Source organism: Oncorhynchus kisutch, linkage group LG22 (genome assembly GCF_002021735.2).
Source record: "Oncorhynchus kisutch isolate 150728-3 linkage group LG22, Okis_V2, whole genome shotgun sequence".
Classification (NCBI taxonomy): Eukaryota; Metazoa; Chordata; class Actinopteri; order Salmoniformes; family Salmonidae; genus Oncorhynchus; species Oncorhynchus kisutch.
In genome coordinates this window covers 43,696,804-43,719,929 of record NC_034195.2, presented here as the reverse complement: position 1 = coordinate 43,719,929, position 23,126 = coordinate 43,696,804, and the positions used below count along the sequence as shown (strand labels likewise).

Genomic DNA, 23,126 nt, shown 5'->3' with positions numbered 1-23,126 from the left:
CAGGCTGATGCCTGTGGTGGATTTAGCTGACGTCATGAACGGAGCTGTCTGTCAATGCTTTGTTTGTAATATGGAAGTTTAGTGAGTAGACCGACTGCTTCTTCAAGGGTAATCGAGAATAAGTACGGACAAACTATTGTCTATGCGTCTTTTTTATTTGCATAACTGAACTGGTAAAGTATCGAGAGATTATAACGTCGTTATAAATGTCGTCTGGAGGGAACACGCATTTTGGAGTCGTTTTAACTATTTACAACTTCGGATAGGCTTCTTGCTGTTAATAGTAAAAACAAAAAGTATTTCCTCCTTACATCGTTAAAATCTTGAATGCAGTTCTGAAACAACGGCAAAAAAAAAACGACTCGTCAGACCGAATGAGTACTGTAAATTTTAGCGGCAATGAGGAGCTGGACTTCAGACTTATTTTCGGGGAGGAGGCGCAACAACAGCTAGGCCCCGTAGGTGAGTTCTCTTCTTTTTTTGATGCAACAATGTATTCGCCAAAGCCGTAATAGAATGTTATAAAGTTAACCATTCGATGCCAATTTGCCTTGGCTACCTGGTCCTGGAGCGAAAGTAGAAGAACTACGAATGTAGGCTGCAGTCATTGACCTATATGTGTCGCTACTGTCTTGTAGGGCAGGGTTCACGAACTGGCGGCCCACGGACCGAATTTGGCTCACGGGTGATTTTATTTGGCCCCAAGATTTTCTGGAACAAAAAACCCCAAATGTTTTTATTTTTATTTGTTGAACATAAAATACTGTAAAAACACCAGCAAATCATCTCCCAAGTGATTTAAATGTTTGAAATCTGTTCCAAAGTACGCATAATAAAGAGATATGTGATTGTACACAAATGTAAACAAGGTTTGAAATTGTGTTTTAATCAAATATATCTGGTCTACAAATGATTTGTAATTATGTTCTGGCCCCCTAAACCACCCGCTCAAGAAAAAATCGTCCCGCTGCTGAATCTAGTTAATTATCCCCGTTGTAAGGTATCAATTGTAGCTTAATAAACCTAGACTGTCAGATTCAGTTAAATAAGCATTTACTTGTTATATCTTTAAATGTGTAGCTTACTTAGGCAACATGACTTTAAATGTGTAGCTTACTTAGGCAACATGAATATTTTGAAAGTTCTAAAACGTATAACACACATGTAAAATACTAGACCAGTGTTTTACGATCACACTGCATAATACACCAGCCATTCTGAATGATGTGGAGTTTATTCAGTGGTGTAAAGTACTTACGGAAAAATACTTGACAGTACTACTTAAGTCGTTTTTTTGGGTATCTGTACCAGACAATTTATTTAACTAGGCAAGTCCGTTAAGAACAAATTCTTATTTACAATGACAGCCTACCAGGGATCAGTGGGTTAACTGCCTTGTTCAGGGGCACAATGACAGATTTTTACCTTGTCAGCTCAGGGATTCGATCCAGCAACCTTTCGGTTACTGGCCCAACACTCCAACCACTAGGCTTCCTGCCGTCCCAATGGGACTAATCTCGTCCAAAAAGTTGACTGAAGTTTGCCAAAAATCACCTGGATGATCATCAAGACTCTTGGAGGAATGTTCTATGGACAGATGAGTCAAAAGTATAACTTTTTTGGACAACATGGGTCCCATTATGCCTGGCGAAAACCAAGCTCTGTATTCCACAGTAAGAACCTTATACCAACAGTCAAGCATGGTGGTGGTAGTGTGATGGTTTGGGGATGATTTTCTTATTTTCCTCAGGACCTGGAGCGCATCTGTGCGCTGAAGCTGAAATGCAGCTGGGTCATGCAGCAAGACAATGATCCAAAACACAGGATCTCGTAACGGTATCTCTGTGCTTTCAAATTGCCATCAATAAAATCCAATTGTGTTTATTGTCTGTAGCTTATCCCTGCCTATACCATAACCCCACCTCCACCATGGGGCACTCTGTTCACAACGTTGACATCAGCAAACTGCTCACCAACACGTTGCCATACGTCTGCCACCTGCCCGGTACAGTTGAAATCAGGATGCATCCATGAAGAGCACACTTCTCCAGTGTGCCAGTGGCCATCGAAGGTGAGCATTTGCCCACTGATGTCGGTTAATACGACAAACTGCAGTCAGGTCAAGACCCTGGAGAGGACGACGAGCATGCAGATAAGCTTCCCTGAGACGTTTTCTGACAGTTTGTGCAGAAATTCTTTGATTGTGCAAACCCACAGTTTCATCAGCTGTCCGGATGGCTGGTCTCAGACAATCCTGCAGGTGAAGCTGGATGTGGAGATCCTGGGCTAGCATGGTTACACGTGGTCTGTGGTTGTGAGGCCGGTTGGATGTACTGCTCACTTTCAGGGATGTAAGCAAATTTGTGCACACAATTTGAGATAAATAAGCTTTTTGTGCATGCGGCAAATTTCTGGGATGTTTTATTTCAGCTCATGAAACATGGGACCAACACTTTACATGTTGCGTTTATATTTTAGGTCAGTATAATTTTTACTCCAAACATTTTCCCCGACACCCAAAAGTACTCATTAGCAGTACAGGAAAATGGTCCAATTCATGCACTTATCAAGAGAACATCCCATTGTCATCCCTACTGCCTCTGTTCTGGCCTACCTCACTAAACACAAATGCTTTATTGTAAATAATGTCTGAGTGGCTATCTGTAAAAATAAAACAAGACAATTTTGCCATCTGGTTTGCTTTAATATAAGGAATTACATACTTCATTATATTTAAAACCAAATACTTTTTAGACTCTTTCTCAAGTAGTATTTTACTGGGAGACTTTCACTTCATTTTCTATTACAGTATCTTTATTTATACTCAAGTATGACAATTGGGCAATTTTCCACCACTGAGTTTATTACACAGTTATAAATTGCACTGATACATTGGATTATATCTAATCAGAGCCTGGTCCAGTTGAAATTTGGACAGCACTGACATGCAAAATCCCAGTGGCTCAATATACGCTGAGTGCACAACACATTATGAACACCTGCTCTTTCCATGACATAGACTGACCAGGTGAATACAGGTGAAAGCTATGATCCCTTATTGATGTCACTTGTTAAAATGGCAATATGTAACTTTTTGGGCAACCTGACCAAATTCACAGAAATGTGAGTTATAGATCTATCATTCTACTTGAAAGTAAGTCTAAGAAGTTGTAGATCTGTTCTATGTGCGCTATTTCTATGCTTCCTGTTCTTAAGTTGTGTTTTTGCTCTTTTACTTTTGGTTTTGTCACCAGCTGAAAATACAATATTTTTGATTATCGAAAATATATTTCACAGAGGTTTAGATGGTACAAGGATTCTTTACACTATACCAGCTTATTTTGTTACAAAAACTGAAAATAGGCGAACTAGAGTTATAGCAACCAGGAAATGGTGTAGCGGGTTCTGCATAGTGCAACTTTAAATCCACTTCAATCAGTGTAGATGAAGGGGAGGAGAAAGGTAAAGAAGGAATTTTAAGCCTAGAGACAATTGAGACATGGATTGTGTATGTGTGCCATTCAGGGGGGGGGGGGGGTGCAACTCAATATTACGAAGGTGTTCTTAAGGTTTGGTGTACTCAGTGTATAACTATGTACTTTGTAGGATAAAATACTATTTTACTGACAACTGCCCATTTTGCCATTTTAGATAAAGATTTCAGTAGAAATGTACTCAAAGGGGTCAAATGCCAGCGACATTGGGGTATGAAAAGTGAAAGGTGATGTCTACTGTAATATAAGAGCATAAATCATAATAACAGCCGCCCACTCCCTTCTTGCCATAAGCCCTTCTCTTGTCTGTTTCCTTCCTTATTTCTAACGGTTGTAAATGGCACCCGCAGCTCATTCAGGCGCCACACTCTACCACTCAGCCAGAGGGGTTGCTGAGCCCATGTTGCATCAGATAATATTTATATTCATTACATTCATTGCATTTGCAAATAAGTCAAGGCCAAAGGCAATTATTTTATGTGCTCCATATCAAGGCACAATCAGCCATTTGACCTTTCACCCTCTTTGCATTTTGCATGCAGACCAGACCAGGCCAAAGAGAAACAGTGTGTGTGGGCATGTGTCCTGTGTGAAACTGTTTATTAGTAGTAGGCCACTTCTAATGCTGCTGCTTCTGCTCTGTTGACAGCTGTGAGCACATACAGTTATGCGAATTAGCCTGGCGAGTGCTGCTGTTAATCTATATATCGCCATTCCACAGTGGCCCCTGCTAAACAGGTCAGTCTCTAGTCTTCCCCACATTTTGTAGAGACTGCAATGACATTTATGACAAACCTTTCCCAGTGGGTTAACCTATAGATGACTAGTCTAGGCTGTTGTCGGAGAGATGCAAATAGAGCGTAATAGATCAGAGAATTATAATTTGTTTGTCTGTTCCTTTGTCTGGACTCCGGATTAATACAGGGCGCAGTGGCACTGTTTTTATCTGCTACGCTCTAAAGAGTCGACACTTTTCATTGCAAATGAACAACCCTCTCAATTGGCCTACTTTCTTTCTATACCCAGCTGGTCCAGACCCTGATGACAGCACGCAATACTACACCACCCAGCTTATTGGCCAGGCCCAGGACGTACAACAGAGTCACCAGCGCCATCAAGCTGTCTCTAACCAGGCGCCTCTGCAGGCCCATGGTAACTACCACCCTAGCTCCAGCTATGAAGATCACGGTTCCAGATACAGTGCCACTGGACACATCCCCAAGGCATTTGACTGCCCAAGCATCCAAATCACATCCATTAGTCACCAAGAGCTGGTCTCCAGCCAGGATGCCGTGCTCATCAGCGGGGCAGATGGCGGGGAGGAGTGCAGCCACGAGCGTTCCTTGTCCACGGACCACCTCTACCTGTCCCTGGACCCCTGTTACAGGGACTCATCCTCCCTGAACCCCAGCCCCTGCAGCAGCCTGTCCTCCAGGAGCTGGCTGTCTGACATGTCTTCCTGCGAGTCCTTCTCCCATGTGTATGACGACGTGGAGGCTGAGCTAAACGAGGCGGCCGCCCGCTTCACCCTGGGCTCCCCTCTGGCCTCTCCCCTGGTCTCCCCTGTCTGCTCGCCACAGGGCCAGGCCGCAGGGGGATTTGGGGTAGAGCTGTGGCAGCAGCAGTACTTCATGAGCACCTACTCACTCTCACCCCGACAGTCCCCTCGCGGGTCCCCCCACCAGTCCCCTCGCCAATCGCCCCGCCAGTCACCCTGTCACTCCCCACGCAACAGCGTCACAGATGAGAACTGGCTGAACCTGCATCCCACCTCCAGGTCTGGCTCAAGACCCACATCCCCTTGTGGGAAAAGAAGGCACTCCAGTGCCGACGTCCACTTAGCCTCCCCCTCCCCCTCGCCACACCACTCCCCCAGCCCCACACCGGGCCACTCTCCCAGGGGCAGTGTGACAGAGGATACCTGGGTGGTTGGAAGCCCTGGTGCCATGGGGGCCCTCCTGTACAGCTTCCCTGAGGTAGACGTTCCGTCCAAGACCAGGAGGACCTCTCATCACATGGGTCTATTGCAAGCACAGGGAGATTCCGGGCAGAGGCTGGAAGACCACAGAGCGGCTTTGCCTAACCTGGATTCACCTGCAGAGGAGTCTGGGTCTAATCTAAAACAGGATGGTCTTTTTGAAGAACTTTTTCTCTCGGTTCCCTCACACTTCACCTGGAGCAAACCCAAACTTGGCAACACACCCCTTTTCAGGTTTGTTATTCATAATCACATTGGCATCAATACTCACATGCGTGCTTCATAATGCCAACCACTGGTTGAAAACGTGCTCTCATTTCCCCGATCACTCAGCATGGTGCAGACATTGTACTACCATAGAATCCTAGCAAGGCAAAGGGTCAGCACAGCTTAACTAAAGGTGAAGAACAAAACACAGACCCCCATGGTATTTTTAACACCAAATCTGAATGACTGTATGTTTATGAGAAAGAACTGCTGGGTCATATTCATTAGCGGACACACTGTAGCAAAATTGACCAAAACGTAACAAAAAAAATTCAATTTAAAATGAGCATTGCTTATTGGACAAGTTCAGGTAGTTCCCTCCCTGTTTCAGTCTGTTTTCTTCCATTTGCTGCCTAATTAATACAGCCCTGTGTTGCCTCCCCCACCCAGAACCTCGTCCCTGCCCCCTCTGGACTGGCCCCTGCCCAGCCAGTTTGGCCAGTGTGAGCTGAAGGTGGATGTGCAGCCGCGGGGCCACCACAGGGCCCACTATGAGACAGAGGGCAGTCGGGGGGCCATCAAAGCTGCCTCAGGTGGACACCCTTTAGTCAAGGTAAAAAGCAAGACTTACACAAAATCATGACACCAGACCTGGATTCAATTAGTATTTTAACTTGGCAAGCTCAATCTAGCACAGCTAAAGTATTTAGACACCTTCTATGTAAATCCAAGTCAACATGACAAATGTATCTATAGAGGGTCAGTGTCAGGCTCTCAACTAGAATATCAATATGATTGTGCTATTGATACAATGCAAACTTTGAGGGTCTCTAAGAGATCAAAGCAAAACAGAAAATGGTTCAAACTTTATGCCTGGTTCGCATAAATTGTGTTTTGATTAGCTGCTGTTTGCAGTTCAGTTGTAGCCTTGAAGTGTCAATCAACTTGTTATATCCTGAGATATCAAAGGAAGTGTTACATTGAATTGACTCTGGTGCTAAAGCCACACAGCTTCACTCTCTAGTCCTCTGTAATGCCACTAACAGTGTTTCCCCGTACATTACATCACATAGGCGGGTTCAACATACCTCAATCTCATGCTCCTTTATGGCACAACAAATTTGTGGTGACCTCAATTGGTTTCAATTTGGACATTTCATTGTGGGCAATTCTGGATATTCCTTACTGGACTCCTGTAGGGAAAGCGCACTACAAACCCTCCATAAGTAAACTAAATAGTGCTCATCCTTCAGGTCACATTTTAGACGTTCTCTGAGTGTAATGTAATATCTATACAGAGCTTTGGTATTGTTTTGGCATACGGTTTATAAATAGACCCAAACATGATGAACACAGTTATGCATATGTAGTGAAATATACATTATTCAGTTCATGTTGTCATTATAATCACATTATAATCAGGTCTTCTTAGAAAACAGCTCAGAAAAAGAGTGCTCATAATTGACTATGAGTTGGAATTGAGTTGGCATTTTGTGCAATTACTCACTGCTGTTGCTTGAATCAGACATTTATATAACAATCAGGTTTATCAGAGGTTTGTGAAGCTTGTTGATATACAGTATATTAGGTTCAGTAAATATGGGGGTAGCGTATTCAAATTCTACCAACCACAAAAGCACTAATCTCATACTGTATGATAGCCAAGTCCCCAATAGCAAAAATATACAGAGCTCCCCCCTCCGCCCTCTCTCTCTCTCTCTCTCTCTCTCTCTCTCTCCCCCTCTCTCTTTCTCTCCCCCTTTCTCTCTCCCCCCCTCTCTCAATTCAATTCAAGGGGCTTTATTGGTATGGGAAACATATTTTAACATTGCCAAAGCAAGTGAAGTAGATAATATACAAAATTGAAATAAACAATAAAAATGGACTAGACTCTCTCTCTCTCCCGCCTCTCTCTCCCTCTCCCCCCCTACATCCCCCCTCTCTCTCTGTCTCTCTCTGTCTCACTCGCTCTCCCCCCTCTCTCTCTGTCTCTCAGTTGCTCTCTCTTTGTCTCTCCCTCTCGCTCTATCTCCCCTCTCTCTCTCCCTCTCCCCCTATATCTCTCTCTCCCTCTCTCTCTCCCTCTCTCTTTCTCTCCCCCCTCCCTCTCCCTATATCTCTCCCCCCTCTCTCTCTCTCTGTCTCTCTCTGTATCTCTCTGTATCTCTTTGTCTCTCTCTTTCTCTCTCTCTCTCTCTCTCTCTCTCTCTCTCTCTCTCTCTCTCTCTCTCTCTCTCTCTCTCTCCCCCCTCTCTCTCTGTCTCTCTCTCTCTTTGTTTCTCTCTCCTCCCTCTCTCTCCCTCCCCACTATATCTCTCTCCCCCATCTCTCTCTGTCTGTCTCTCTCTCCACCCTCTCTCTCTGTCTCTCTCTGTCTCTCCCCCTCTCAGTTTATTGACATTGCATTATGTAAATGATTGATACATGGTAACCCTCAGACAGACAGCCTTTTTGCCAGTGGGCTGCAGTGGGACTGCATCACCTAACGTCTAGCAGAGCACTTTTTGCCAGTGGGCTACAGTGGGACTGTATCACCTAACGTCTAGCAGAGCACTTTTTGCCAGTGGGCTGCAGTGGGACTGGACTACTACTCTGGATCAGGGTGCAGCCATTCTGGAACAGATGAAAGTTGAGATAAACAAAGCTTTACCAAGGCCCTCATGTAATGTACACCAGCTGGTTTATTTTTTTGGGGGGGGAGGGGCTTCATTACTCTGGTGTTAAAGCCACACAGCTTCACTCTCTAGTCCTCTGTAATGCCACTAACAGTGTTTCCCCGTACATTACATCACATAGGCGGGTTCAACATTCCTCAATCTCATGCTCCTTTATGGCACAACAAATTTGTGGTGACCTCAATTGGTTTCAATTTGGACATTTCATTGCGGGCAATTCTGGATATTCCTTACAGGACTCCTGTAGGGAAAGCGCACTACAAACCCTCCATAAGTAAACTAAATAGTGCTCATCCTTCAGGTCACATTTTAGATGTTCTCTGAGTGTAATGCTATCTGTACAGAGCTTTGGTATTGTTTTGGCATACTGTTTATATATAGACCCAAACATGATGAACAGAGTTATGCATATGTAGTGAAATATACATTATTCAGTTCATGTTGTCATTATAATCACATTATAATCAGGTCTTCTTAGAAAACAGCTCAGAAAAATAGTGCTCATAAGAAGAAGTGAAACAGTGTATTTATAGCTTTGTAAATCAAATGCTCTAGTATGTTTCAATCGTATGCTTATTAATATCTCTATGGATTGGTTTCATTTTCAGCTCATTGGATACAACGAGAAGCCAGTCAACCTGCAGATTTTCATTGGAACGGCAGACGATCGCTACTTGAGACCACATGCCTTCTACCAGGTGCACAGAGTAACAGGGAAAACGGTGGCTACTGCTTGCCAGGAAAGTGTAATAAGCAGTACAAAGGTTCTGGAAATACCTCTGCTCCCCGAAAACAATATGTCCAGCAGGTACTGGTCATAACCATGCAAGATTTATGTTTTCAAATGCTAAAAATATAACATTTGTGCTTCTGATTTATTGGTTTTATGATCTAAAATGTAAAATGGTTTCCACTGTGAATTCTATTCCTTTTTTAAGATTTAGAACAGACCATAGCATGTAAAGATGGGAATGGATTGTCATCTGAAGAATAAGCATATTTCTACATAGTGATTTTTTTTTTAAACAGACCATAGCTTTGCTAAACTCAGCAAAAAAAGAAATGTCCTCTCACTGTCAACTCCGTTTATTTTCAGCAAACTTAACATGTGTAAATATTTGCATGAACATAACAAGATTCAACAACTGAGACATAAACTGGACAAGTTCCACAGACATGTGACTTATAGAAATGGAATAATGTGTCCCTGAACAAAGGGGGGTCAAAATCAAAAGTAACAGTCAGTATCTGGTGGGGCCACCAGCTGCATTAAGTACTGCAGTGCATCTCATCCTCATGGACTGCACCAGATTTGCCAGTTCTTGCTGTGAGTTGTTACCCCACTCTTCCACCAAGGCACCTGCAAGTTTCCAGACATTTCTGGGGGGAATGGCCCAAGCCCTCATCCTCCGATCCAACAGGTCCCAGACGTGCTCAATGGGATTGAGATCCGGGCTCTTCGCTGGCCATGGCAGAACACTGACATTCCTGTCTTGCAGGAAATCACGCACAGAACGAGCAGTGTGGCTGATGGCATTGTCATGCTGGAGGGTCATATCAGGATGAGCCTGCAGGAAGGATACCACATGAGGGAGGAGGATGTCTTCCCTGTAATGCACAGCATTGAGATTGCCTGCAATGACAACAAGCTCAGTCCGATGATGCTGTGACACACCGCCCCAGACCATGACGGACCCTACATCTCCAAATCGTTCCCACTCCAGAGTACAGGCCTGGGTGTAACGCTCATTCTTTCGACGATAAACTCGAATCTGACCATCACCCCCGGTGAGACAAAACCGCGACTCAGCAGTGAGGAGCACTTTTTGCCAGTCCTGTCTGGTCCAGTGACGGCGGGTTTGTGCCCGTTGTTGCCGGTAAAGTTTGGTGAGGACCTGCCTTACAACAGGCCTACAAGCCCTCAGTCCCGCTTCTCTCAGCCTATTGCGGACAATCTGAGCACTGATGGAGGGATTGTGCATTCCTGGTGTAACTCGGAGAGTTGTTGTTGCCATCCTGTACCTGTCCCGCAGGTGTGATGTTCGGATGTACCGATCCTGTGCAGGTGTTGTTATACGTGGTCTGCCACTGCGAGGACGATCAGCTGTCCATCCTGTCTCCCTGTATTGCAGTCTTAGGCGTCTCACAGTACGGACATTGCAATTTTATGCCCTGGCCACATCTGCAGTCCTCATGCCTCCTTGCAGCATGCCTAAGGCACGTTCACGCAGATAAGCAGGGATCCTGGGCATCTTTCTTTTGGTGTTTTTCAGAGTCAGTAGAAAGGCCTCTTTAGTGTCCTAAGTTTTCTGTGACTTTCATTGCCTACTGTCTGTAAGCTGTTAGTGTCTTAACGACCATTCCATAGATGCATGTTCATTAATTGGTTATGGTTCATTGAACAAGCATGGGAAACCGTGTTTAAACCCTTTACAATGAAGATCTGTGAAGTTATTTGGATTTTTACGAATTATCTTTGGAAGACAGGGTCCTGAAAAGGGGAGGTTTCCTTTTTTGCTGAGTTTATTTTGTCATGGAAATGTGGCTGCCTTCCATAGTAGAAAAATCCAGGTATTATTTTGTCTCAAAACTAGATCTCTCTCACACTATCTGATACATGTTGTGACTAATCAACAAACTGCATAACACCATCAAATTACACATGAAAAACTTGAACTATTCATAGCATTATGGGCCTATTTTATTAGCTTACTACACTGCTCAAAGGGAACACTTAAACAACACAATGTAACTCCAAGTCAATCACACTTCTGTGAAATCAAAACTGTCCACTTAGGAAGCAACACTGATTGACAATACATTTTACATGCTGTTGTGCAAATGGAATAGACAACAAGTGGAAATTATAGGCAATTAGCAAGACACCCCCAATAAAGGAGTGGTTCTGCAGGTGGTGACCACAGACCACTTCTCAGTTCTTATGCTTCCTGGCTGATGTTTTGGTCACTTTTGAATGCTGGCGGTGCTTTCACTCTAGTGGTAGCATGAGACGGAGTCTACAACCCACACAAGTGGCTCAGGTAGTGCAGTTCATCCAGGATGGCACATCAATGCGAGCTGTGGCAAGAAGGTTTGCTGTGTCTGTCAGCGTAGTGTCCAGAGCATGGAGGCGCTACCAGGAGACAGGCCAGTACATCAGGAGATGTGGAGGAGGCCGTAGGAGGGCAACAACCCAGCAGCAGGACCGCTACCTCCGCCTTTGTGCAAGGAGGAGCACTGCCAGAGCCCTGCAAAATGACCTCCAGCAGGCCACAAATGTGCATGTGTCTGCTCAGACTCCATGAGGGTGGTATGAGGGCCCGACGTCCACAGGTGGGTGTTGTGCTTTACAGCCCAACACCGTGCAGGACGTTTGGCATTTGCCAGAGAACACCAAGATTGGCAAAGCCCTCCATGTGCTCGCCAGACGTAGCCTGACTGCCATTAGGTACCGAGATGAGATCCTCAGACCCCTTGTGAGAACATATGCGGGTGCGGTTGGCCCTGGGTTCCTCCTAATGCAAGACAATGCTAGAACTCATGTGGCTGGAGTGTGTCAGCAGTTCCTGCAAGAGGAAGGCATTAATGCTATGGACTGGCCCGCCCGTTCCCCAGACCTGAATCCAATTGAACACATCAGGGACATCATGTCTCGCTCCATCCACCAACACCACGTTGCACCACAGACTGTCCAGGAGTTGGCGGATGCTTTAGTCCAGGTCTGGGAGGAGATCCCTCAGGAGACCATCCGCCACCTCATCAGGAGCATGCCCAGGGGTTGTAGGGAGGTCATACAGGCATGTGGAGGCCACACACACAACTGAGCCTCATTTTGACTTGTTTTAAGGACATTACATCAAAGTTGGATCAGCCTGTAGTGTGGTTTTCCACTTTAATTTTGAGTGTGACTCCAAATCCAGACCTCCATGGGTTGATAAATTTGATTTCCATTGATCATTTTGGTGTGATATTGTTGTCAGCACATTCATCTATGTAAAGGAAAAAGTATTTAATAAGAACATTTCATTCATTCAGATCTAGGATGTTATTTTAGTGTTCCCTTTAGTGTATATTCAATTATTAGCTTTTATATTCACATGGCCTTTATATAATGTTGTCTTGTACTTGTATGTCCCCCTCTATAGTATTGACTGTGCAGGCATCTTGAAGCTGAGGAACTCTGACATTGAGCTCAGGAAGGGGGAGACAGACATCGGGAGGAAGAACACGCGTGTGCGAGTGGCATTCCGTGTGTATATCCCTCAGCCCAGTGGAAAGGTCATGTGTTTGCAAGCTGCCTCTATTCCTGTGGAGTGCTGTGAGTATCTTCAGTAGGGCTACATATTGTATATGGCAGGGTTCCCCAACTGGCGGCCCACAGGCCAAATTTGGCCCGCTCTGGATTTTATTTTTCTGAGCAAAAAATAATAATATATATATATTTTTTTTTAAGATATATTTTTTATAGATTGTTGGACATAAAAGACTAAAAACACCAGCATATCATAATTTTGGAAATCTGTTCCAAAGTATTCCCATGCATAATAGAGAAATATATATGATCGTATACAAATGTAGCAAGGTTTGAAATGATTATGTTTTAGTTAAATATATCTGGTCCACAAATGATCTGTAATTATGTACCGGCCCCCTGTCCATCCTCTAGTTGATGGTCCCTGGTATATGGTATGTACATACATTCAAAGATACATGTACATGATTCATAGAGTCCTGAGTTTTTCTCCATTATGGGACTTTACATTTTCTTTTTTACCTTTATTTAACAAGTCAGTTAAGAACAAATTCTTATTTTCAATGACAGCTTAGGATCAGTGGGTTAACTGCCTTGTTCGGGGGCAGAACAACACATTTTTACCTTGTCAGCTCGGGGATTCGATCTTGCAACCTTTTGGTTACTAGTCCAACGCTCTAACCACTAGGCTACCCTGCCGACTTGACCAGGGATACTCTTTATTTATGTAACCTGTAGTAAGTTATTGGCTATAATAATTAGGCAAAGCTATAACTAGAAGTCAGAGGTTTCCCCTTGAATTTATTTTATACAGTAGCTTACATAATGTTGTTTTACTGTATAGTATATTTAATAGTTAAATGTAATTGGCTTGCAGCCCAGCGCTCGGCCACAGACCTTCCCCAGATGGAGAGCTGCAGTCCCGTCAGCTGCTTGGTCAGTGGGGGGGAGGAGATGGTCATCACCGGCTCCAACATATCCCCAGAGTCAAAGGTCATCTTCCTGGAGAAAAGCCCGGGTAAGAGATGGTGATGCTGCCCAACTTTAGCAGAGGTTTATTAACGTGTTATTAATTGTGATGTTTTATCTCTCCAGATGGACACACACAATGGGAAGTTGATGGAAAAGTTATTGGTGAAAAGAGTAAAATAGTAAGTAGTAATGTACATTACGTTAATAAAAGTTACATGAAATGGACCTCACAGAAACCGTGAATCACTTGAATAGATAATAAATCATTTTGAAACACTCTCTTTGTAGTCCAGAATCGTGGTTGAGATTCCTACCTACCACAACACAACTGTGAGCTCTGCAGTCCAGGTGCAGTTCTATGTGTGTAACGGGAAGAGGAGAAGAAGCCAGACACAAAACTTCACATACTTGGCTGGTGCTTCTCCACACCATTATCCCACTGCCATTGACTGTGCAGTTGTGGCTACTCGGGTGAAGCAAGAGCACGGAGACTCAGCCTATCTGTCTACCTGCACCAATCTCCCTGGCCTATATCCAACCAGCAGCCAGCTGACTTCTCCTGACGGGGCCTTCTCTCAGGACAAGCCCTTGTATGGTTCCTCTGGTGGTCACCCAGTGCCTTGTGATCCACCCTCCCAGGCAGCATACACTCCCTCTGGCTCCTCGCCTCTTCAGCACTCCCCTCACCTCCACAGCTACAGCCCCCGTATGGGATACCAGCAGATAAGCCTTGTGCATACACCTGACCCCATGCCACCCATTCGGACAAGGCCTGTCTATCAGGTCACACAACACAATGTGCCTTACAGTGGCCAGGCCAGCTCTCCCATGAGACCTGGCCCTGCCGCACCCCAGGTCAATCGACCTCAGTCTGCCCAGACCAGACCAGCTGCCTCCAGCCCTCACAGGGAAATGTACCAGAGCCTCGTTGGACATGATCTCTCTGGCACCACTCTCCAGTCTGCGGGAAACCACACCCAGAATACAACCCAGCTGCACTCTCTAAGCTACCACTGCTCTCAATCAGACTCTGATCTGGCAGCCCTACAGGCTGAGTATAATCTGAGCTATCACTCTGCAAGAAACTTGCCTGCCTCGTATTCCCCCACCCCTGGAGCACAAGCAACCTGCTCCACCTCCCCGTCAGCATCAGCCTCCTCTGGGGGTCCTCTGAGGCAACTGTCCCCCAGCAGAGCCCAGGGCCTGGCCTCTAGTAGTGACCCCCAGGAGTGGCCCCCGGCCCCCCATTTCCATTTCTCAAACGACCAAGGGAAAGTGAACATCAAGCAGGAACCAGAGGAGAAGCTGCCTCTCGGCAACATGGGGCTCCAGGAGATCACATTGGATGATGGTAAGAGGCTCAGATGATAAATGTTCTCTAGGGCAGGTATTCCCAAACTGGGGTACTGGGGTATGCGCAATGCTGTTGAGGATACGGCAAATAAACATGTGATTAATATAAAAATATTTATTTTTTATTATTAAAAACATTTATATAAAACATTTAAATATTCTAACATTTTCAAACAGTATATTTTTCAATGGCGCTATACATTTGTGTGAGGTTTTTTTCTCGCCTGAGTATCCTCGTTTTACTGCCAAAGATAAAATTAAACAATCTGGTGTTCAGCAAAATAACAACACAATGTCAAATACAGGTAGCCTAGTCAAATAATGAACATCCAATTACATTAACCGTTACTCTTTCGGGAATTCCACTAATGTAGTCATACGTAGCTGCTGCTCATTCCGTTTGCTCAAAAATAGTTAAATGGTAAAAATAAAAAAAAGACACAAGTTGTTCTGCTTCCACAAGCACATCAGTAATTCTACATTTGTTGTTAGCCCAGCTAGCATGGACACTGACCGTTGTGAATCTGATGCAGCCGAAGAGCTACTGCCCCCTTACCCAGGAAAGCACCTAACAACAGACAGGGACGTTGGACCATCGAAGAGACACAAATATGATGAGAACTACATTGATTTGGGGTTCACTTATATTGGGAGTAGTGCCTTTCCTCATCCACAGCTATATGTGCAAAAGTACTATCTCACAACTTGATGAGACCATCACTCTTGCGCAGACATTTAGAAACAAAACACGGCCATTTGAAAAATACGTTTTTTGAGCGAGAATTAAGGCTACTTTTATGTATAAAAGCAGATACCATTAATAAGAAGGGGCTGGGAAGAGTCTTATATGGTGAGCTACCAAGTGATGAGGACAGGCAAGCCCCATACTATTGTGGAGGACTTCATTCTTCCTGCTGCTGCAGATATCGGCGGCAGGGTAGCCTAGTGGTTTGAACATTGGACTAGTAACTGGAATGTTGCAAGTTCAAACCCCTGAGCTGACAAGGTACAAATCTGTCATTCTGCCCCTAAACAGGCAGTTAACCCACTGTTCCTAGGCTGTCATTGAAAATAATAATTTGTTCTTAACTGACTTGCCTAGTTAAATGAAGGTAAAAAAATATATATATGGCTGGGGGAAAAGGCCAAAAAAGCAATACAGACAATGGCTTTATCAAACAACACTGTTTCAGGACGCATCAGTGATATGGCAGGAGATGTTTTGAAACAATTACTTCTTCGCATAAAAGCCAGTGAATTCTATGCGTTACAGCTGGATGAGTCAACAGACATGGTGGACCTGACACAGCTCCTGGTATATGTCTGTTACATTTATGGGGGGGTCAATTAAGGAAGAAATCCTCGTCTGCAAACCACTGGAAACTAGGACAACAGGAGAGGATATTTTTTAAGTACTGGACAGCTTTGTGACATCAAATGGACTTTGGTGGTCAAGATGTGTTGGTATCTGTACTGATGCCGCAAAATGACAGGGAGACATAACGGAGTGGTAACGAGCGTGCAAGCAGTTGCTCCAGACGCCACTTGGGTACACTGCAGCATCCACGGAGAGGCTCTTGCTGCCAAAGGAATGTCTGACAGCTTGAAAGACGTTTTGGACACTACAGTAAAAATGGTTAACTTTGTTAACGCAAGGCCCCTGAACTCTCGTGTAATTTCTGCACTATACAATGATATGGGCAGCGACCATGTAACACTTTTACAACTTACCGAAGCTGGTTATCAAGGGGCGATGTATTGACACGTTTTTTGAATTGAGAGACGAGCTTAAAGTTTTCTTTACTGACCATAATAGTCACTTGTCTGACCGCTTGCATGATGACGGGTTTCTCACACGACTGGCCTATCTGGGGGATGTTTTTTCTCACCTGAATGATCTGAAACTAGGATTACAGGAACTATATTCAATGGACTGTCTGCAACTATATTCAATGAGCGGGACAAAATTGAGGATATGATTAAGAAGTTGGAGCTCTTCTCGGTCTGCATTAACAAGGACAACACACAGGTCTTTCCATCATTGTATGATTTTTTTGTGTGCAAATGGACAACATCAAATGTGATATAGCGAAGCACCTGAGTGAGTTGGGTGTGCAATTACGCAGTTACATTCCCGAAACAGATGACACAAACAACTGGATTCGTTATCCCTTTCATGCCCTGCCTCCAGTCCACTTACCGATATCTGAACAAGAGAGCCTCATCGAAATTGAAACAAGCGGTTCTGTGAAAATGTAATTTAATCAGAAGCCATGGGCAGATTTCTATCCTGCATTGGAAAATCGCACTGTTAAGACACTGATGTCTTTTGCAACCACGTACCTATGTGAGAGTGGATTCTCGGCCCTCACTAGCATGAAAAAATAAATACAGGCACAGACTGTGTGTGGAAAATGATTTAAGACTGAGACTCTGTCCAATACAAAACAAAATTGCAGAGTTATGTGCATAATTTTAAGCACACCCTTCTCATTAACCTGTGGTGAGTTATTCACACCCTTCTCATTAACCTGTGGTGAGTTATTCACACCCTTCTCATTAACCTGTGGTGAGTTATTCACACCCTTCTCATTAACCTGTGGTGAGTTATTCACACCCTTCTCATTAAGCTGTGGTGAGTTATTCACACCCTTCTCATTAACCTGTGGTGAGTTATTCACACCCTTCTCATTAACCTGTGGTGAGTTATTCACACCCTTCTCATTAACCTGTGGTGAGTTATTCACACCCTTCTCATTAACCTGTGGTGAGTTATTCACAATTTTCAATTAACAAATAAAGTTTTATATGTAAGATGGCAAAATAAAGAGCAAAGTTATTATTATTATTTTATTTGTGACCTGGTCCTATAAGAGCTCTTTGTCACTTCCCACGACCTGCCATGTGACAAAAGCTCACACTTATTCTTATGTTTAATAAATGTATCGTATAGTGTGTGTGTGGCAGACTTACAATGATGACAAAAAACAACATTTGAGAGTGCGCTGACCCTTGTGCTAGAGGGGGTATGTAGCTGGAGGTTGAATGTTTAAAGGGGTACGGGACTATAAAATGTTTGATCTTGGGTATTTAGAGCACAGTTATTACTGGGCCATTAGTTATGAATGAAGGGGTAGAATAGATGATTTTTCCCTATCTGATCGGTCTTATTTATTTTATTCTCAGGGGAGTTACTTTAAAGAAATCGGTTAGAAAGCAAAAATAAAGAACATTACAGTGCAGGAATCAATGGATGCCATTGCACTGTGGGGTAGGTGATAGGCAGCAGTAGGGCTGGCTGTAATTACAAGCCTTCAGGGGCCAGGCAATGAACCATTAAGCTCTCAGGCTCTCACCATGCCGACCAGATATTTTAATGAATCACCTCTCGCTGGACGGACTGTGTTTGTCCCAACCACACAGTCAGTCACTGTTGCCCAGTTTTCTTGTCACCATAGGCATATGCCCACTGGGTCTTTGTTTGCTGTCCTACAGGGCTGCATGGCTGCCTGCCCATGTATGTGTGTGTGCACGCTTGTGCACATATGTCTATGTGTGTTTGCGTACAATATGATCTAGGTCAGGGCTCTCCAACCCTGTTCCTGGAGAGCTACTGTCCCGTAGGTTATCTAGCATACCTGATTCTAATAATTAGCTGGTTGATCAGCTGCATCAGGTTAGTCACAACTGGGGTTGGAGTGAAAACCTATTACCAGGTAAGCTCTCCAGGAACAGAGTTGAAGAATGCTGATCTAGGTTAATTATAGGCAGGGGCCCTGGTTGCTAGTTGAGGAGATAACACTTTTAACTGTGATTGGTATAGCATAGACACTATAATCACACAGAAGAGACTAAAGGTACTTTGCATGCTAATCTTCTTCAGTTACCGTCTGTGGCACAGCTGTCACAGTGCAGTGATGACAGGTATTCATAACAACCCCACAACCCCCTCACTACATATGGCTTGGAAATAAGACCCCTGGTCTGAGTTTGGTGGAAGGGTCCTCTTTGAACTTGGACTTTCACCCTGCAGGGTTTCTGCGACTCTGATACATAAATTAGGGTACAGCAAGCTTATGCCACATTAGGTGATAATGATTTAATTCAAATGATTTAATTCATTTTAATTTCAAATGACAGTGATTTCATTGATTTACAGTGCTGGGATCTTTTAGGTTTAGTAATTTTGTTTTGCTTAAAGCATAAAATAGTTTAAGGCCCTTACAGTGTCTTGTAACTGGTCTTGGAGGAAGGGAGCTGGTGCAGTCAAGCTGTCTTGAGTTCCCGTCAGTCTGTTGGTTGGGAAAGCCAGGGACTTGTTATTTCGGTCCCAACAGTGCTAGCCTGGTGCTGTGTGTTTGTTTACATATGTTTGTTTGGGCGGCAGGTAAGCAGTTAGAGCGTTGGGCCAGTAACCAAAAGGCCTGATAATTTGAATATCCGAGCCGACAAGGTGAAACATCTGTCGCTGTGCCCTTCAGCAAGGGATTTAACCCCAATTTGCTTCATGGGTGCCGTACTACTATGGCTGACCCTGTAAAACAACACATTTCACTGCACCTGTCCAGTGTATGTGACAATTAAACATGTTTTTTTCCTTGCTTTTTTACATGTGGTCTTTCATCTACCCTCATACACAGCTCGGGTTTCATACACATCACATTTTCATGGGCAGGCTATGAATAGACAGTGTATATGTGGCCTTATAATCCATGTGTTTTTGTTGCACTGTGGGGAATATAAATAGACATCACAAATACAGACCGGAGCCTCAGCCATCGACATGGATCACACCATTTGATAAAGCTCCAAAATATGTTTCACCATACAGCCAATTCTAACCTTTAGACCAGGCCTCAATGCTTGGTCGTTTTTCATAATGCGTGACATCTGTAGATGGAGAGTGTCATTAAAATAATACAATGTACAGATGTAGGATCTTAATTTGATCAGTCTTTTGTTGATGAGAGTTTTCCTGCACAGCAAGAAATGCAAATACTTCTAAAGTTTGTAATTCCCACTTTAAAATTTAAACCTGATTTGCCCTAACGTAATGTGTATCATCCCTTACAAAAAAAATTTATGAATTATAATCAACATAATAATTCACATTTCCTGTTGCTGCATGATTATTTTCCAGCTGTAGCAAACTGGCTCAAATTAAGATCCTACATCTGTATGTGTCAGTGTTGTATTGCATAAAATAGTATCATTTACTTACTTTTACATTTTACATTTTTTTTTACATTTGTGATTTGGTTTATATTTAGGAGATGGGCAATGCTGCCCTCAGATGGCTGAATCAACTATAAAGATACCAACAACAAGAGACTTGAAACTAAACCCCTGTGTGTCTCTCTTTTGCAGTGAATGAGATCATCGACAGAGACATATCTCAGCTCATTGGTGGTAGTGCAGCAGAGTCCAGCCAACCAGGACAGGATCCTTATGAATGGGATTCTGTGATTCTCCAGTGATAATGTTCTTCCATTCTTTGTCTTTCATTCATTTTCTAATCATCATTACTCAGGACATGAGTTGACTGGTGCTATCAATGCATTTGGCAGTTCTATTATTAACTGATCACAATTTTGATGGCAAAACTGTGGTGGCTTAAAGAGATTTTCCTGTCCTTTTGTATACTTTTTAGCCAGTAGTTTTGAAAGTAGCGCTTACAAGCCAAAAGTTGTCCCTGGAAATTGCATATTATATCACATATGTGCACCAAGTCATTGCTCTCTCTGTCGCTCTGCTGTGTGTGCATCTTGCTAGCTGTCAAATGGTGAGGGGCTGAAGCTCATTGGCTAGAACTTGAATTGCTAGGGGGCTGGCCCATGTGGGGGAAAATGTGGCAAAAATGGCACAGCACAGCTTCACAAAAAACAGTCGCTTTCAAACTAGGGATTTCGTAACTAATTGAGATAAGACAGTAATTCTGCTCATAGATTATGCATGTATGAACTACACATTGACACATACATCCCAAAGCGGGAGGTTGAACAAATAATTAGTAGTCACCAAAGTTCCCAAGCATGTCTTTAACTGGTGCAATTACCAACCCAGTCACTGGTAATTCATACAGGTGGTTAGGTTGTAGAGAAGTTATGCCTGTTTAACAGATCACGATTTTCTAGTCAAACTAAGTATCTTTCAGGAAAAAAGATGGCTATGTCTCTCATACCAAAGATTTTCCTGCTGCCTTTTGAAAAAGAGCAGATGGAGGCACAGCTAAAATATGTCACAGCTAAAATGTCTATAAATGCATAAAAATGACTAATTTGCTGTTGAAAGAACATTGATGTCAATGAAGAGGCTGAAGAAGGCCAAATAGTAAATGCTGTATTAATGTAATATTTATTGGCAAAATACATTAGATTTTAATCTATTTTTTTATACTGTAGCTCTTGCAGTTGTATGATTCTTTAGAATAATGATAAATTTTCATAGCCTTGTATTCCCGGCCTGGTATTGTATGCCCATTTTCTGTTTTAAGATTTTACTTTCCAAAGAATGTACAATATAATAAAGAATTATATGACACTCTTTGGCAATATGTCAGGTGTGAAGCAGCTATTTCAAAGTCAAAGTTTCTTCATCAGGTGGTTTTGTTCAATTAAAAGAAAACAGATTTTTAAAAATCTTGTTAGCTGTATCTATGAGTGGTATCAAAATGATATAGGCCTACAACAGGTGGGTCGTGGGTGTAGGTGGTTACACTTTCTCCTTTTTTCCCACTCAGTCAACATATGCATGATGTTGCGACCACAGGAATGGGACAACATGTACAGTGTTTTCAGAAAGTATTCACACCCCTTGACTTTTTTAAAATTGATTAAATTCAGATTTTGTGTCACTGGCCTACACAATAGCCCATAATGTCAAAGTGGAATTATGTTTTTAGAAATTTTTGTAAATTATTTTCAAATTAAAATCTGAAATATCTTGAGTCAATAAGTATTCAACCCCTTTGTTATGGAAAGCTTAACAAGTCACATAATAAGTTGCATGGACACTGTGTGCAACAATTGTGTTTAACATGATTTTGGAATGACTATCTCATCTCTGTACCCCACACATACAATTATATGTAAGGTCCCACAGTCGAGCAGTGGATTTCAAACACAGACTCAAACAGAAATACCTGGGAGGTTTTCGAATGACATGCAAAGAAGGGCACCTATTGGTAGATGGGTAAAAAAAATCACATTCACCCATTCACTACAAAGATACAGGCATCCTTCTTAAGGTACTTCAGTCCGTGTTAAATACGACTGCTAGAATCTTGACGAGAACCCAAAAATGTGATAATTTTACTCCAGTGGTAGCCTGCCATCCTGTTAAGGCTCGGGCTTATTTCAAGGTTTTACTGCTAACCTACAAAGCATTTCATGGACTTTCTCCTACCTATCTCTCCGATTTGGAGACTATGCTATGGTCACAAGATGCAGGCCTCCTTATTGTCCCTAGAATTTCTACACAAGCAGCTGGAGGCAGGGCTTTCTCCTATAGAGCTTAATTTTGATGGAATGGTTTGCCGATCCATGTGAGAGACGCGAGACTCAGTCTCGACCTCTAAGTCTTTACTGAGGACACATCTCTTCAGTAGATCCTATGATTGAGTGTTGTTTGGCCCATGGCAGCGAAGGTGGACGGCAAGGATTGATGAACTGCCCTTCCTGTCTCTGCCTGGCCGGCTCCCCTCTCAATTCAATTCAAGGGGCTTTATTGGCATGGGAAACTGTTGCAGGAATTAAATTCCTCTGTTTTAATACCCAATTAAAATTAAACACTCTGTCAATTCATAAGGATTTGTATGACCCTTATTTTATAAAAATGGACAGAGCCTAGTCTTAAAGTCAAACAGCAGCTTTTATTCACGAGAGTACTGCTCCTTACACATTTTACCACAGGTTATAAACTGAAAGTGACATCAGCGTTTTCTAAATGTTCTGTCTCTTCTTGACACTGGTAGAAAGGCTCTATAGTTCTCAAGCCTTCCCTCTAGCCTTGCTAGAGCCAAGGTCAGCCAGTGTAGATAAGCATTCTAGCCAGTCTGGCGATATAGTTAATTCATTTCTACCAAGGAACAGACAGTCATTGTTCTAATTCTTGATTATATTTACACACATTATATTCAGTACTAGGATTTAAAAGAAAATTCATACATATACAGTAACATAAGAGTATTCTGATTA

At 43.2% G+C, this 23,126-nt stretch overlaps 1 protein-coding gene across 3 annotated transcripts; it reads left to right on the top strand.

Moving 5' to 3' along the window:
* On the top strand, positions 1-21,882 carry nfatc3b (nuclear factor of activated T cells 3b). Of its 3 annotated transcripts, XM_031801073.1 has the most exons (10): positions 357-462; positions 4,144-4,232; positions 4,521-5,706; positions 6,130-6,292; positions 8,963-9,162; positions 12,500-12,672; positions 13,484-13,624; positions 13,702-13,757; positions 13,867-14,929; positions 20,299-21,882. In XM_031801073.1, the coding sequence occupies exons 3-10, from the start codon at positions 4,946-4,948 to the stop codon at positions 20,406-20,408; spliced, it is 2,667 nt and encodes an 888-aa protein (XP_031656933.1). In that variant the 5' UTR covers positions 357-462; positions 4,144-4,232; positions 4,521-4,945; the 3' UTR covers positions 20,409-21,882. The 3 variants fall into 3 exon arrangements, with proteins under 3 accessions (XP_031656932.1, XP_031656934.1, XP_031656933.1); XM_031801072.1 differs by lacking the exon at positions 4,144-4,232 and having other exon boundaries at positions 1-462; XM_031801074.1 differs by lacking the exon at positions 4,144-4,232 and having other exon boundaries at positions 11-458.
* Positions 21,883-23,126: the final 1,244 nt, after the last annotated feature.